This window comes from Cephus cinctus, unplaced genomic scaffold (assembly GCF_000341935.2).
Source record: "Cephus cinctus unplaced genomic scaffold, Ccin1 Ccin1_scaffold2587, whole genome shotgun sequence".
Taxonomy (NCBI): Eukaryota; Metazoa; Arthropoda; class Insecta; order Hymenoptera; family Cephidae; genus Cephus; species Cephus cinctus.
Window position 1 is genome coordinate 1 of NW_014334303.1, and position 16256 is coordinate 16256.

At 37.0% G+C, this 16256-nt stretch overlaps 4 protein-coding genes and 1 non-coding gene across 10 annotated transcripts; 3 read left to right on the forward strand and 2 right to left on the reverse strand.

The window, feature by feature from the left end:
* Positions 1 to 111: 111 nt before the first annotated feature.
* LOC107274263 (histone H4) lies at positions 112 to 3738 on the reverse strand. Of its 4 annotated transcripts, none has more exons than XM_015753240.1 (3): positions 2406 to 3738; positions 1624 to 2262; positions 112 to 1320 (listed from the first exon to the last, which is right to left on the reverse strand). In XM_015753240.1, exon 1 carries the CDS (start codon positions 3697 to 3699, stop codon positions 3388 to 3390), a length of 312 nt encoding a protein of 103 aa, XP_015608726.1. In that variant the 5' UTR covers positions 3700 to 3738; the 3' UTR covers positions 112 to 1320; positions 1624 to 2262; positions 2406 to 3387. The 4 variants fall into 4 exon arrangements, with proteins under 4 accessions (XP_015608726.1, XP_024947295.1, XP_015608725.1 ...); XM_025091527.1 differs by having other exon boundaries at positions 2355 to 3738; XM_015753239.1 differs by having other exon boundaries at positions 112 to 1316; positions 1624 to 3738.
* A 209-nt stretch (positions 3739 to 3947) lies between these two features.
* Positions 3948 to 4661, forward strand: LOC107274264 (histone H3). The gene has a single exon (XM_015753241.2). It carries the CDS (start codon positions 3953 to 3955, stop codon positions 4361 to 4363), a length of 411 nt encoding a protein of 136 aa, XP_015608727.1. The 5' UTR covers positions 3948 to 3952; the 3' UTR covers positions 4364 to 4661.
* A 723-nt stretch (positions 4662 to 5384) lies between these two features.
* Positions 5385 to 6217, reverse strand: LOC107274262 (histone H2B-like). 3 transcript variants are annotated; one of them, XM_025091525.1, is made up of 2 exons: positions 5808 to 6217; positions 5385 to 5558 (listed from the first exon to the last, which is right to left on the reverse strand). In XM_025091525.1, exons 1-2 carry the CDS (start codon positions 6173 to 6175, stop codon positions 5555 to 5557), a joined length of 372 nt encoding a protein of 123 aa, XP_024947293.1. In that variant the 5' UTR covers positions 6176 to 6217; the 3' UTR covers positions 5385 to 5554. The 3 variants fall into 3 exon arrangements, with proteins under 3 accessions (XP_024947293.1, XP_024947292.1, XP_015608723.1); XM_025091524.1 differs by having other exon boundaries at positions 5385 to 5561; XM_015753237.2 differs by having other exon boundaries at positions 5385 to 6217.
* A 193-nt stretch (positions 6218 to 6410) lies between these two features.
* Positions 6411 to 6884, forward strand: LOC107274261 (histone H2A-like). Its single transcript, XM_015753235.2, has one exon. It carries the CDS (start codon positions 6462 to 6464, stop codon positions 6834 to 6836), a length of 375 nt encoding a protein of 124 aa, XP_015608721.1. The 5' UTR covers positions 6411 to 6461; the 3' UTR covers positions 6837 to 6884.
* A 5673-nt stretch (positions 6885 to 12557) lies between these two features.
* LOC112495347 lies at positions 12558 to 12676 on the forward strand. The gene has a single exon (XR_003061756.1). It is a non-coding gene; the product is annotated as a 5S ribosomal RNA (ribosomal RNA).
* Positions 12677 to 16256: the final 3580 nt, after the last annotated feature.

Consider the following 16256-nt stretch of genomic DNA (forward strand, 5'->3'; position numbering starts at 1 on the left):
AACTATTTTTTTGAAATGAGCATAATGATGGGCTAACTTCACAGGGGTTTCTTTGTGGCGATAGTGGCACAATTCTTTCTACATTGGGATGTATTTGGTGGTATTTTTTTGTCATGGTTCAATTCTACAAACCAATCGTAACATCGAAAAAAAAGCAGAGGATTTAATTCTAATTGGCTTATGGCTAATTTCTTCACCTTGGGATAATATTTATCCTGCGGATAAACTCCTAAAACATTAAAATGATTGGTTAGCTAGGGATTTATCCGAAACTGAAGAAACTGGCCATTAGGGTCGTTCTACAATGGGACGTTGTCGGTAGACATTTGTCGTAAGTCATTTCTATATACCAATCAAAATGATTTTTCCACCTTTTTCGTTGCTATGGTTGGCTTGTAGAAACAACTTGCGACAAACGTCTACCGACAACGTCCCACTGTAGAACGTCCCTAATAGAAATGACTTTCGACAAACGTCTGCCGACAACGTCCCATTATAAAATAACCTTAATAACTAGAAAACTCCCCACAGCATTAGGTGCATGCCAATTATTCAATTTGTGCCGACTTTTATTGACACGAAGTCTCGCTATTCGCTGGCTCCAACGGAGTATTTGGGAAACAACCAATGATATCGCTTGCGTTGACATAAGTCTACACAAGTGAGTAATCGGAAACCACAGACTGTTGTGTCTTGATTAAGGCTCGTGCACAGTTGATACTTTCTCCGGAGCACAAAAGACGCTATAAAGAACAGACCTAAAGCTGTGAAAGCTTCCTATATCTTAATTTTTTAATCCTTGGTTTGATCTATGATCTAGATGACCAATTGCGTAATCTTAAATCTAGATTAAAAAATGATAATATCATCTGTATCTGATCTAGATACATTTTGTGGATCAAAATCTTGATCTGCACTAGATTATCTATTTTTTAATCTTGCACAACACTGGGTTTTGTTTCATTATATGGAAATAGTGTGTGTCCATCAGGTTTCAATACCAGGCAGTCACTGTTACATATGTATTTAAAGATTTTTGCTCCATTAGAGTTGTTATAGCTGCAATACCACATTTTGTGTTTAGCATTTAGATCACCTACTACCAGCACCTTGTTTCCCAAGTTGAATATCCTATCTAAGTCATTATTTAACAAATTTCCCATCGGTCTAGCATATGCTGCTACGATGATAAAATTTTTTTCTAATTTGACACCTAATGCTTCTATCGACACTATTTATATTTCTGTTTCAGTGACTACTAAGTTTTTTCTCACCAGAATAGCTAGTCCACCTGCTGGCATATCCCCATCTCTATCCTTCCTAAAACAATTATAGTTTTTAATGCTTATTGTATTTTTAATTGTAAGTCTAGTTTCATTTAGCATCTGATGTCTACATTATGCTTACTAATAAAATCTATCAGTTCATTTCTTTTGAATTTTATGCCATTTGCATTCCAATGGACTATAGTAAGCTTGTCTCTATTTATTTTACAATTCTGCATTTATAGCGCATTCATAAAATACTTATAATTTTGATTTCGGGTCCTTGCATTCCTGGAGCTTACAATTTAAGGTTTTGAATAGGGCTAGTATCTTATTTAGATTACAAACAGAATCTAACCTTTTTAATTCCTGTACTAGTTCTTGTAGCTGTTGTATGTCCTTAATTTGATTGATTTCAGTTGGTTGCGATGATCGCCCATTATCCATTAAGACTTCATCTTGCTATATTTTTCATGTTACTCCGTCTGTTCGTCCATCCGTCACTTTACTTTGGGGTAGTGTTGGGCACTGCTTTTGATTTTTAATTTCTGACGGTTGGTCTGTTTTCTTCATTTTATCCTGTTCTGTAAGTCTTCTCAAATCCTTTAGTTGCTTTATTTTTTCTATCTGTTTAAAATATTCTGGACACTTGCTGTAATTTGTAGGGTGCTGTTCCAAACAGTTTACACATTATGGTGGAGTTTCTTCCTCTTTATCACAGTTTATCATTAGATGTGGTTTTAAGTATTTCCCACATCTGGGTTTGTTATTACAGTTTATTGTTCCATGGCCACACCTTTGACATTTTCTGCACTGTATCACCATTTTACTGTTTTTATATTGTTCCCATTTTATTTTTACTGAGCATACATATGTTATACTCATTATTTCCCTAAATGCTGTATCTGGGTTTAATGTGTTAAGTTCTTCGCTCCTTTTCCTTCCAAGCTCGATGTCAGGGGTGATCACCTGGTGGCTCGTGGATCCCTGCATGCGGCTAGAGAAGGGAAACGTGGTGGGTGCTTTGTATGGTAGTAACGTATTTGCGGTGTCTACATGAAATAGGCGACTTTATTTTGTCGGGGTTACAATTGATAACGAGTAGCCCACGATGGACTCGATGTCCGTCGGTGTTCACACCTGCGAAAGGTCTCGTCACCCCCTGCCACGTGGTTTCACTCGATACAATTCCCGAATGTCGGAGGAAATCGACAAGTCCCGTTCCGCGCCTCGATCGCCTTCGATCCGCCGGCCGTTGCCTCGATGCGGGTCGATGGCTCCCGTGATTCGTATCTTTTCCTATATCGCGTTAATCTCACTAACTTTTTGTACGTCTACCCTTTTCCGTTATCACATTCGAACTCTCTCAACTCTCGACCTGTTTCCGGCTGCCCTCCTCCCGCGCGCCACCTAGGACCCTGCTCTGCCCTCTGTCGACGCGTGTTACCGACCGTGGGCGTCGTCGGGTTTACCTACGGTGGTCTTTAACAAATGTTAACAAATATATTGGATATTTATATGGTTTATCACCTTTTTGTGTCAATTGCGCACAATTTATCACTTTTAGCTTTTGTTCACTTAGATCTAACATCTTCTATTTCTAGGTTTGGCAGTCCTTTCAATACTATTTTTTTTAGGTTTTTCACTTTTCAGTGGGTGAGTATGGTCAGATATATATTATATATATAATATCTGCCAGATATGATTCATATATTATATATATAATATATGTTCTCTGGTATGGTGTTGCAAATCCTTTTCTTTCAGTAGCTTTTAGTTTTCATGTTTCATGTTTTCTATCTCTCCTTGTTGTTCTTCGGAAAGAACCTCAAATCTATTTTTAATAGTTACAGGCTACAACTACTTTTTATTATTTTATTTTTTTGCAAGTCCTCCTAGGTTTTATCACTATTTCCACTTCTTTTATTCCCTTTTTTTGTGATTGTTTTTTTATTAAGTGTATTCATTAATTCTTGTATTGCAGGTGGTAGGACCAAGCTAAATTATAAATTGAACTATTATGGTAAAAAGGTTTGTTCCAATTACGTATTGAAAAAGTTTGTGGCCCTGAAAAGGGCCCTTGTGTTGTGTACGGTCAGTAACTGAGAACTCGAGAAACAAATTAACCACCAAAACCGTAGAGAGTGCGTCCTTGACGCTTCAGCGCATAGACCACGTCCATGGCAGTGACAGTTTTCCTCTTGGCATGTTCGGTGTACGTAACTGCATCACGGATGACATTTTCCAGAAAGACTTTGAGAACACCACGCGTTTCTTCGTAAATCAGGCCAGAGATGCGTTTAACACCGCCTCGACGAGCCAAACGGCGAATAGCAGGCTTCGTGATTCCCTGGATGTTGTCACGAAGAACTTTCCTGTGACGCTTCGCTCCTCCCTTTCCCAAACCTTTTCCTCCCTTACCACGGCCAGTCATTTTCACCAACGAAATTCAATAGAAGCTCTCTCAAAGAAATATTCCATAGAACTGATGCAGTAGCTAGGATTCGAGGGCTATTTATCCTCGCTCCTATGCGTATCCCCACCACTTACCGACTGGCCAATGAGCGTCGAGCTCAACAATCGGTCGAGTCTATAAGTCAATGACCAAAGTTGACGCTGTCATACTGCATTTGAATTTTATGGTGTAAAGTTCTATCGACGTTCAGTGAAAGAGATATTAGCTGAACATGGCTCGTACGAAACAGACTGCTCGCAAGTCAACTGGAGGAAAGGCTCCTCGGAAGCAATTGGCTACGAAAGCTGCACGTAAAAGTGCACCAGCTACCGGAGGAGTTAAGAAGCCTCATCGCTACAGACCAGGAACCGTCGCTCTGCGTGAGATTCGTCGCTATCAGAAGAGCACGGAGCTGCTCATTCGCAAACTGCCCTTCCAGCGATTGGTTCGCGAGATCGCTCAGGACTTCAAGACGGACCTTCGCTTCCAGAGTTCAGCCGTGATGGCACTTCAAGAAGCTAGCGAGGCTTATCTCGTCGGCCTCTTCGAAGACACCAACTTGTGTGCCATCCACGCCAAGCGTGTCACCATCATGCCAAAGGACATCCAGTTGGCTCGCCGTATTCGTGGAGAACGTGCCTAAATACCGCAGGCATATAAAATAATAACGGTCCTTTTCAGGACCAACACTCTGTTATTTCGAGGAATATGCACATCCGTTTATACTCTGAAAGACGTTTCTGAATTTAATGCAAATATGCTCACTTACATACGTTTTAGTATACTTTAGCCGTCATATATCTTATTTAATATTTTCTTTTTGCAGTAAATATTATTTTTACTCTGTTAACATTTCTTAGACCTCATTCATTCCATATGAATCAATATTTTAGAGCCACTAACCTGCAATCCAAAATACACAATTTGAATATTTTTCCTACTAGTATTCATAACTCTGGCAAGAGAACTTATGTAATAGAGGAAACGTTTATTTTTTTTTAATTTAGGGATTTTAAGGCTCATTCACTGATAAGTGATTGTCAAGTTCTTTTTCTACTTTAGTAAAGATTTTATGTTCAGAAACTAAACATTCTTAGCTTCCAAGCCTATGATGGTCAATCATATTCTTTTACGGAATATTCTTCATTGCGTACATTACCCTTAAGGTACTTATCGCGCAACGGTCATGTACAAAAATTTATTCCAAAAAAAAACAGAACCATTCAATATCTATGATAATACTGCAATGAAATATCATTTGAAAAATACATTTAAGATTACTAAATAACATGGATAAATTATGAAAGTTAAAATTAATTTTATTTTGCTTTTATTATTCGTTGGAAATGGATATACTCTTGAAAGCGTGCAGTTCAGTTTTATCAAACACATTAAAATATCCATTTCATTTGCACGGGTCCACACATCACGATGGTGGCAACGTTGACGTCATGCATCGCAGTTGGCTCGCGCGACGAAATTTTGACGAATTCTTCCTTTCAGCTATTGATATCTTGGAAACGAAACGGTAGACAATTTTGAAATTTTTTAAAAAATAAAATGTATGTGTAATATATCTACTACATAGAGAATCCGCATGTAAAACTGTAAACTTTGACATTTTTTCCCCATATTTCTGAATGGTCAATCTTAATAAAATTAGGTTCATTTTACAGGTATTATTTATTTCAAACAATTAGGTTGAAACAATCGGACGAAAATGGTTTTACACGAGAACTACTTTAAGTGTTGTTTTTCAATCGTAATGTTGCTTTTTTCGAAGTTTGAACTACTTTCATCATTCTTTTCTTCATATATCGGTATTCCCAATTCTCTACCTGCTTTAAAAAGTACAATGATATAAAGTTGAAAATATATAAAATGATACTCATAAAATAATATGTTACTTAAAAACTGGAATAGTACCGTCTTTCACGAAATGGAGTGTAAGAGATTATAGATTTTATATAAGGATGGAAAATTAATTAAGGAGATATGCTGTGAATGTTGAAGCTAACGTAAGAACTTTTTATGGTCCTGAAAAGGACCGGTATTTGAAAATTCGTAATTGAACCAAGCAGCTTTACTTGGAACTGGTGTACTTGGTGACAGCTTTCGTGCCTTCACTGACAGCGTGCTTGGCCAGTTCTCCTGGTAGAAGCAGCCTCACGGCTGTTTGTACTTCGCGAGACGTGATGGTAGAACGTTTGTTGTAATGGGCTAATCGGGAAGCTTCGGCGGCGATGCGCTCGAAGATGTCGTTGACGAAGCTGTTCATGATGCTCATAGCTTTACTGGAGACTCCAGTATCCGGATGTACTTGCTTCAGTACCTTGTAAATGTAAATGGCATAGCTTTCCTTCCTCTTGCGTTTCTTCTTCTTGTCGGTCTTGCTGATATTTTTCTGGGCCTTCCCAGCTTTCTTGACTGCCTTTCCGGTTGCTTTAGGTGGCATGATGCTTCGAGCAGTTTATTGTCACGCAAAGTCACTCGTACGAAAGATTCAACGAATGTGCTGACTGCCCGCTTGGACACGCTCTTTATGGTGGAGCAGGGCCATGGGCGCACCAATGGGACGCTAGCGCTTCCAACGCCAACGGTGAGACGCAACGGGATTGGAGCGCAGGAAGCACCCTCTTTGCTACATAATCGTTCAACCGCTACCTTTTAATTCATAGTTGCTTCGCTTGTCGAACGAATAGTTTGTTGGACGTTTGCTAGTACTATACAGAGAAGTCATAATGTCCGGACGTGGCAAAGGCGGAAAAGTGAAGGGAAAGGCAAAGTCTCGCTCCAGCAGGGCTGGCCTCCAGTTCCCCGTCGGCCGTATTCATAGGCTCCTTCGCAAAGGCAACTATGCCGAGCGTGTCGGAGCTGGAGCTCCTGTTTATTTGGCGGCCGTTATGGAGTATTTGGCTGCTGAAGTGTTGGAATTGGCGGGAAACGCTGCACGTGACAACAAAAAGACGAGGATCATCCCACGTCATTTGCAGCTGGCCATTCGTAACGACGAGGAACTGAACAAGTTACTGTCTGGTGTGACCATCGCTCAAGGCGGTGTACTTCCAAACATTCAGGCAGTTCTGCTACCCAAAAAGACCGAAAAGAAGGCGTAAACAGTGTCGCTGAATTAAACAAAAATGGCCCTTTTTAGGGCCGCAAAATGGTTTAACGTAGAATATGCAACCGATTCACGATTCGTTCGCTGTATTCCTTCATCTCTTAATACTAATTTAAAAGTGTTAATACATTATATCGAAAAATTGAGATTTATACGAATCCATTCATGAATACCGTTACGGAACTCGGCAATCAATACCAATGCATAAACAGAACTACTCGTTCTACAACTCTACAGTTATTTCAAGATAGCGCAATGTCTAAAAATCAGCTTTAAGGCGTTTAAAGTGAATTTTGTTTATGGAATTCTCTTTATTGTTACACATATTTAATTGCATTATAACTAAAATTCTCTTGTTACTAGGAGGCAGTAGGATGCTCTTTTAGACTTTGAACTGAATCGATTCTTAGTTAAATCGAGCACTGAATAATCGATTTTCCATTAATCGCTTCTTTAGTGGATTTTTTGAAGCGCTGTTCACAGTACATAATTATAGCATAATTGAAATGGAAAAATAAGATATATAATAAATTATATGATTGTATTGAATTAAAACGAAAAAAATTACATTTGCCAATATTTTGTATCGAGTGACTTTAAAAAGATTAATTCATCAATTCGCTGAGGATCCTAGGGGCTCCTTTCATCAGTTGCAATATTCCTCGCAACAAACAAAAGTCTTTCACAAGAAACGGTCGTTCCTACAATACAAAAATATTTATTTGCAATCGGCCTCATAGAGCTGTACAAAGAATTAGTTTGATGATGCGAATATGTACTATGATCCGTTGTTTTGAAGTCGATGACGGTCTGTGACAAATAATGCTTAACATTAGATTTACGGAGGTTGATTATCAGCGTCAACAGAAATAGCTAAAGAATAATACTTATAATTTCTGTAACTTTAATTTTCGAATTTCACGCCGTTGTTACACACCTTTAAATTCCATACTAGTCGGTGCGTGTTTACAATTCACCCCAGTGTGGAATTTAAGGGTTTAACATAAAATTTGAAATCCGTCAAAATGACGGGTTCCATAAATCTAGTGTTAAATTCATCTTGTAAGTCTTGTCCTAGACAAATTTCTTGTTGAGTAGATGACAACTGACTTTTTACCAACTTGTTATGAAATTTCCAAATATTACGTTCTTCTGCTTCATTAACCTGCCTCTCAGAACTCTTTTCTAGATCTTCATTAATTAAATTATTCTCCAATTGTTTTTTTGAAGCCATCATCATACTATTTATTTTGTCAATGGCTCTAGAGCATGCTATCTTATCAGAAAAATGAATTTTCATGAACCTAGGGTCCAGTAATGTTGCGATAGTCAACGCATTTACTAGTTCCACGGTACCAAATCTCTTTTTTTAATCCATTTACTATTCAATTTTGTCTTGCACTGCCAACATCTGTTTCTATTTTTATTGTACTGTATGTTTCAAAAAAAAAAGATACTATTGATATAACTTTGCTTGTTAGCTATTTTTCTCCTGACACTTTTTTTGTCACAGCATCCATGTGTTTCAATATATTTATAAGATCTCTAATAACATGTAGTTGACTACCCGTGAACATAGATGAAGCTTTCGGATGGTTGAGTAATATCGCGAGCAATTAGTTCCGATAATCGCACAAACCGTGCCATTTGATAATAAATGGAGTTCCATTTTGTATAAACCGATTGAATCAATTTCAATAGCACTGCTCTATTATTTTATGGTTTACGAAGAGCATCAGCTGCATTTTACTTGAAGTATCTAGTCATATCATTTACGATGTTAAGCAGCTGCTTGGCACTTACAATACCATCTTTTTCGTCGAAAGGTTTCTGTGCCACTAATTTTAATGTGTGAACGAAACACAAGTGTTTTCGCTTGCCATATATGATTGTTACAGCCTTAATGATGTTAGCACCATTATCTGTAATAAATGCTACAACTTTTTCAGGAGTGATGCCGCACTTATCTGTCATTGTTATTATTAGTTGACTTAAGTAGTCGGCATTGCGAAGCTCAGTCAAATGTTCTACGCCAAAGTTTATGCTCATCAGTTCAATTTCGTATATAAAATGACCTATTAGGTCCATGTAGGCTTGATGTTGTGTGTATCTGTTCATATGTCTGCAGTCAAGCATATTGATTTCTCTAGGAGTTTTTCTTTGAATTGCAATGAAAGAACATCATATTTATCATCTGCCATTTGGGTTATTGTCCGTTGTAAAGGAACTTTATACAAAGACACTTTTGTTTTCATCAGCTACTGGAATCCTTCTTTTTCCACTGTATTTAATGGTAACGTATCCTTGGCAATCATGAATATAGTTGCGTTATTTAATTGACCACGCTTATTTCCGTTCGCTGACGTTTACAAACAAACGAAGTAATCAAATCAAAACTGAGTCATTGTTCATAAAAACAAAACATTACTATAACAAATGGACAAATTAATTCATTATAATTATTAAAAGCAGCTCACCATCAAACGCTTTAGTATTATCAACACACGAAGCCACAGTCAGTTGGTTAAATTTTGACTTTACCAATGATGTTGAGGATGATGAAGCCACACTTTCTACCTCGGAATTGGGATAGTCTTTTGAGTCACCCACACAAACAACATCATCGTCAAGGTTCTCCTCCAACGTTGAGGGAGTATCAATTGCATTATTTTCATTTGTCTGCAAAGAAAGCTCCTTGTTTCGTTATTATTAGATTTAAATTGAAAAAGAGATACAGTAAAAAGAAGGATAAAATTTCAAAATTATCTGTAACCTGTAAAGCACGCATGCATTGATAGGGATAAGTAGGATAGTATAGGAATAGGATACACACTCCAGTTTGTTTACCGCCAACACCTATGCCACCATTCATCAGCTGCTTACGTTGACTTACGGTTTTAAACTTGAATGTTTACGTAATAAATGGTTGCGTAAATTTGTAGTATTTCCACAAGTTTTGACTTCTATGTGACAATGCTTGCATATGCCACTCGAACCCTTTTTTACAATGTAATTCCATGAATCATTTTTATTTGACACTTTGGGATGAAAAACAATAACAATACTTTAAGCAAGATACAACATACATTTCTCAACAAATCAATTTCAATCGAATCAATTAACATGAATCGGATCGAATCGGTTCGAGTAAATATGTAGCTGCACAACACTGTTTAGTATTTCTGAATGACTGTAACCTCAAAACACAACAAAGACACACTCAAGAAATGCGGAGACAGAAGGAAAAGATTCGACGTTTAAAGAAAAAACGTAAGTATAACCTCATTTTTGTTCACAGTCAACCTCGATATCGCGGCGTGACACGAGATATTCAGATAAACAGAACAAGTTTCTGGATTTAACGCAGATAAGAACTGTGATATAAGTTATCGAACAAGTTTTGAAAGTAATTACAGACAAAATCTGTGAAATGGCTTACCGAACAAGTTTCGGAAATAAGCGTAGACAGAATTTGCGCCGAAGTTCCCTATGGGAAAAATATACGGTCAAATACCGACTAGAGAGGCTGGGAAAAAACACATTTGACGGGCCAATTCATAATTTCATTGGTATACGTACAAAGCATTGAAACAATGCAAGGTGCACGTTTCCCCATCAACAGGGCCAGTTCTCGATGGTAACTACTTAGGGTTCGAAACGGTCACGGGATCATCCTCCGCGTCGCCATAGTTACAGGGGTGCGAAGGTGCGTCCTCCACTTGTCGCAGTCGTTTCGAGATGCCTGGCTCCTCGGGTCGTTCCGGTCGCTCTCGACGATGATATTCGATCCTTCGGGAGGGTCACGTAGCCTTCTTCCTTCCGTCAGCCACCGTCCATGCGCGTGGTCTGAGAGGCGCCTTTCGGAACGGAGAGCATAGGGCCTTTGGTTCTTCTGCGCAGAGTCGGCATGCGATACGGCAGCAGGTCCTTCAGCTCTTTAGGGTAGCCGTGTCACGAGGCGTTGTTAGTTATCGCCCACGTCCCATGTGGGGTAGTTCTTAGTTCGGTGTGGCCTCTTGGCGGTGAGTCGTTCGTGGTTCCCTCTCCGCTCCATCCTTGTTAACGGAACGGCAATTTTGCAACGTCACAATGTATGACTTTTGATAGATTAATTTTAAATTGAAAATGGTTATAGGGTTCTTATATCTTCTCTGTTCTTATAAATTTAAAAGTATTTTAATAAATATTGTATTACGCGAAAAACAATATTAACTAAAAAAATGGTTATACTGTTCGTCGTAACGAGTGCCACTTTGTACCAAAATTAGGAGTTTATCTTTTGTTTAGTGGAGATGTACAATTGAGATTTATAATGTGACTGTAAAACAAACAATTTCTAATATTGAGAATAAAAGGCACCAGTTCTCGCTCATCACTTAAGCAACGTTGGTCTAAGTGACGGCTTGGGAACACCGCATTTCCTGGACTGTTTTCTTTCTTTTTAATTTATACTTTACAAGTAATTGAGTTATTTAAAACTTGGATATTTTTATTTGTTGTACAACTTTAAATAGCAATGCTTCTGCTTGTAACATACGCCTTGGCAGTCCGTTGAACTTATTCATATCACTATTTCTTTGGCTTTTATTCTACGGGCTTTCCTTAAATATGATTTCCACCCACCAATGTTTATTTTAATCTGTAAGAAAAATATTTACTGTTATTGGTATCATATATGTGGGTATTACCGCAGGTATAGTGAATTAAGAAATTAATTTATTAACTAAATTTTGCGTATATAGTATAATAATTGTAATTATTATATTTTAACAAAATAAAGATATACATTTAAATTACTCCTTTACAACTAAGTCTATTTAAGATTACGATTATCCAGTACACGCTTTACTCTGACATTCGTCTATATCTTAACATTCATACGTATGTACATACATACGCTAAATGTACTCCGCTTCATATGTTTGATGGTAATGGCTTTGGATGAGAAACCCTCATACTCGATTTATTCAGGTCGATGAAATAACGACGAAAAGTGATGCTAGTCAGGAACATGAGGTTAAATTTGACGAAGCCAATATGTATGGTGGCCTAAAAGCTTATTACAATAAAAAAAAATAAGAAAAGAAACAAAACAACGCTAATATTATATGTATATTACAATACGCAAAATTCTATAATTTATTTGAAAATGCTACTTGTTGAAATAATTTGTTTTTCATAACTTAGAAAGGTTTGTGTACTATTCCTTCTGACGTCCGACAGACAAATGGGAAGAGCTAATCGTTTGAGGCGCTAAATTCAATATCAAATGAAGTATGATGGCGCTCACGGGCCACGTTAGACTATAGTGCGAAATATAAATCGTTACAATAGAGTTCCGATTTTCCGCCCTCAAGACGTCTATTTCATTCATTATTCAACCCGGAATTGCTCTTACTGTCTTCATCGAAGAGGACCATACTTATCTTCAAACTGCAAATAAGTCACAGAAATCTATTCCTAACTAAACGTACTCTTTGAACATAAATATTATCCAAAATCTTATATTGAATTTTTAATATTTTATTTTTATAAGAAATTAATGAATACACCGGAAGAAGACTCTGATGAAGGGTTGAACCGTTTGACTAGTACAGCAGCTTTTCTGTTTTCTCTGCTGCTAATGATTATAAACCACAATATGAAAAATTATTATATGTAATATCAATTTTGATTCTGTATGGTGTGACATACAATTTGTTTTCATAATTCTACAGGCAAGGTCCATACCACGTTGAATACACCAGTTCTCGTCCGATCACTGAAGTTAAGCAACATAGGGCGCGGTCAGTACTTGGATGGGTGACCGCTTGGGAACACCGCGTGTCCTTGCCCCTCTCTTTTCTTACTTTTTTAAATTTATACTTCACAAGTAATGGAGTTCTTAAAACTGGGATCTAATTTGAAACATGTGAAATATTCCGGGTTCAATTACTCTTCCAATTTGGAAGATATTTTTTACGAAAGGTTTGTGAAAGAAACTATAAAAATCCGGTTATTTAAGATTTTCGTTTTACTTACATGGTAGACAAAAGGTCTAAGACCCCTTTAAAGAAAAGCGAAAAGGCAGGATTGAAATGTGTTTCCTTTTTTTATATTAAAAATATTAGCGGATTTTGTCGATAAAAAGGGCAACAAGTATACTTTACCCCTTGATCTTGTTTTTATTGTATGGATTCGGCAGAAAAATTATTTCTACCCACCAATGTTTATAGTAATCTATAAGTAAAATATTTACTATTATTGATATCATATCTACAATTTTTCCTATTCATAAGACATAAATAAAAAATTAGACAAAACCGTAGAACCACACTATACATGGTGAACATTAAGTCATGTACACAAAGGATCCAAAGCACTAGGTTAAGCTTAATAAGTTAAGCAGGGACTAAACATAAGCAATTTGTTACCTAAGTACGTTTGTATATAGATATAATTTTCTATATGTGTTCAGGTTATTTGAAAATAAAATTTAAAAAAGTTCTTGTTCGATCATTGAAGTTGAGCAACGTCAGAAGTAGTCAGTACTTGGATGGGATACCGCTTGGGAAAACAGGGTGTCGTTGTATCTCTCTTTTTTGTTTAAATTATACTTTACAAATAGATGAATGACTTAAAACTTGGATATTTCTATATGTTGTATAACTTTAAATAGCCGTTCTAGCACACCCCTTGGAATTCTGTTGGAGTTTTGGAAAAATATAGGTTTTTTCTATCTAACAATTTTTCCTATCCATAAGACACTTACTAAAATTAGACAAAGTGGACAAATGCTGTGGAACCACGTTATACCTAGAGAATACTCATGAATGTACACAAATGATCCGAGCACTAGGTTAAGCTTATTAAGTTAAGCAGGGACTAGAAAGCAAATTGTTACATAAGTGCGTTTATATATTGATTTATTTTTTCCATATGTATATGTACATTGCGTTATTTGAAAATAAAGTATTAAAAAAAAAAAAAAAGTTCTCGTCCGATCACTGAAGTTAAACAACATTGGGCGCGGTCAGTACTAGGATGGGCGACCGCTTGGGAACACCGCGTGTCCTTGTCTCTTTTCCTTTTTTTATTTATGCTGTACAAATAATTGAATTACCTCAAATTTGAATATTTATATTTGCTGTACAACTTTAAATAGCCGTGCTGCAGCTTCTAGCACATTCCTTGGTAGTCCATATGGAATTTTTCATATCACTATTCCTTTTTTTTTTATTCTATGGACTTTTCAGAGATATAATTTTTTCTCACCAATGTTCATTTTAATCTGTAACTGAAATATTTCATGTTATTGGTATCATATGTATACATATAATTTTCGCTTCTTATTTCTCGTGGAGGAATGTTGATCGTCACAAATATATCCTTGTTGCACAACTGTATATCAAAATTTTTATTTCTGTTATGCAAAAGTTAATAATAAGTACCTGAAGAGAATCCTGATCAAGAGTAAAAACATCATAACAGTAAGCACAGTCTTTTCTTTTTTAGAAATTACTTATTGGGAAAGTGGTGTCAAACAAACAAAGAAGACCCAAATGATAGAATTGGAACGTCGTATTACGTTAATTACTATAATTATAATATACCCTTGCATTTTACCACTGATACTTTTTGACGCTTACACAAATCGTAGACATTAAGCTCGTTCTACACGAGCCAAACTAAAGGCAATATTGGGCCGAACTTGCCAGTGCCAAAAATTGATGCTCTAAACTGTTGATGTAGTCACGAGTTGTTCCGCTTTGGCCTTTAGAGCAGCTGCCCTCCTTATCTATAGTAGTCAGTCATTCTGAACATCTGTGTATGTGTATTCCATCATACGACAAATTAGTGAAAAAGGCTGTGCGCTGTGGGTGATAAGATCACTTTGATCGTGTAAAAGAACGAAACAATCTCTGTGCAACATCAGAGCGAAATCAACATGTGTCTGCAATGTCAATATCACGAAAATTCATCATAATTCATTTACAATCAACTTTTGACTATAGCGAGATCGTCTTAGGACCAGTCAAACGTCAAATTAAAAAATCACGGTCTAATTTGTTTATGAATAGAATCACTGTCAAGACTGCTTACGATGATCTTAAGTAGTGTCTGCGAATAATGTTCAGTCAAGATCTTTATCTCCAACGTAGAACTTGAGGCGTGTCTTAAAGCTATCTTGTTTGGTGTCTATGATTCTACATAGCGTCTCAAGCCCAATCTTGAGGTGGCCTTAAAAATAAGACTCGGCTATCAATACGGCCCTTAGACTTCTCTATCCCCGTGTTCGATTTCTTTTTAACACCTGGTGTGACAAAAGCTCTTTTCGTCAGCGATTACTGATAATGAACATCAGCAAATAACTTGCGGGCGTCAATATATTATTAAACAATTGACCTCTGTCTACTCTTTCCTCACACGCATTGAGCAATAATAAGAAACCGAGTTCAAGTACTGCCATAACTGAACCTACTGTGTTTCGTGCCGACGAAGAATATTTTTCTTTTTTCTTCACTGTCTTCGTAAGAATTGCTGAAATCTCTGAATTAAGGCGCCTCTGGACCCAAACCAGCCGTCTTCAATAATGATGTTACAAGCGGGGAAACGTATTTTTCACCTTATATAGAAACTATGAACTTTCCGCGACGTACTTTAAATGAATTTGTTGCCTCATATGCGTTGGCTGATATAATAACGAAGCATAGATTTCGGGGAACAGATGGAAAATACACTGTGTCACGATCGAAATATCTAAGACGGCTGGAAAAAGTGAAAAATACGATCGCACTATTTGATGTTATTTTTTACATTTAAAGGTAATATATTCCGCTAGATGTTGTTTCACGATAATTTTATTACCCATCCAGCTATGAATCTTCAAACTTGCACCGGTTACAAAAAGAACACTTATGTATCTTATACATACTCCAGTCCATTAGAAACCGTCAACTGCTGTAGTAACATCCTATATTATTGTTTGTATATATTGTTATTTGGTTTACATGTTATTTCTTATAGCTATTTCTATTTTACCGAACTTTACTAGCTTATTTATGTAGTATGACGAGTTGTTTAATTTTTGGTTCTTTATTGTTCCTTATTTGGCTTCGGGTAAAAATTTGAAAAAAATCCCAATAATTTTTGAGTTTTTCTTAATCCTATGTGCTTACAAATATAGTTATAACTAACTGTATATACTGTAACGTTTGTTATGTAGCAAAGAGGGAGCTTCCTGCGCTCCAATCCAGTTGCGTCTCACCGTTGGCGTTGGAAGCGCTAGCGTCTCATTGGTGCGCCCATGGCCCTGCTCCACCATAAAGAGCGTGCCCAAGCGGGCAGTCAGCACATTCGTTGAATCTCTCGTACAAGTGACTTTGCGTGACAATAAACTGCTCGAAGCATCATGCCACCTAAAGCAAGCGGAAAG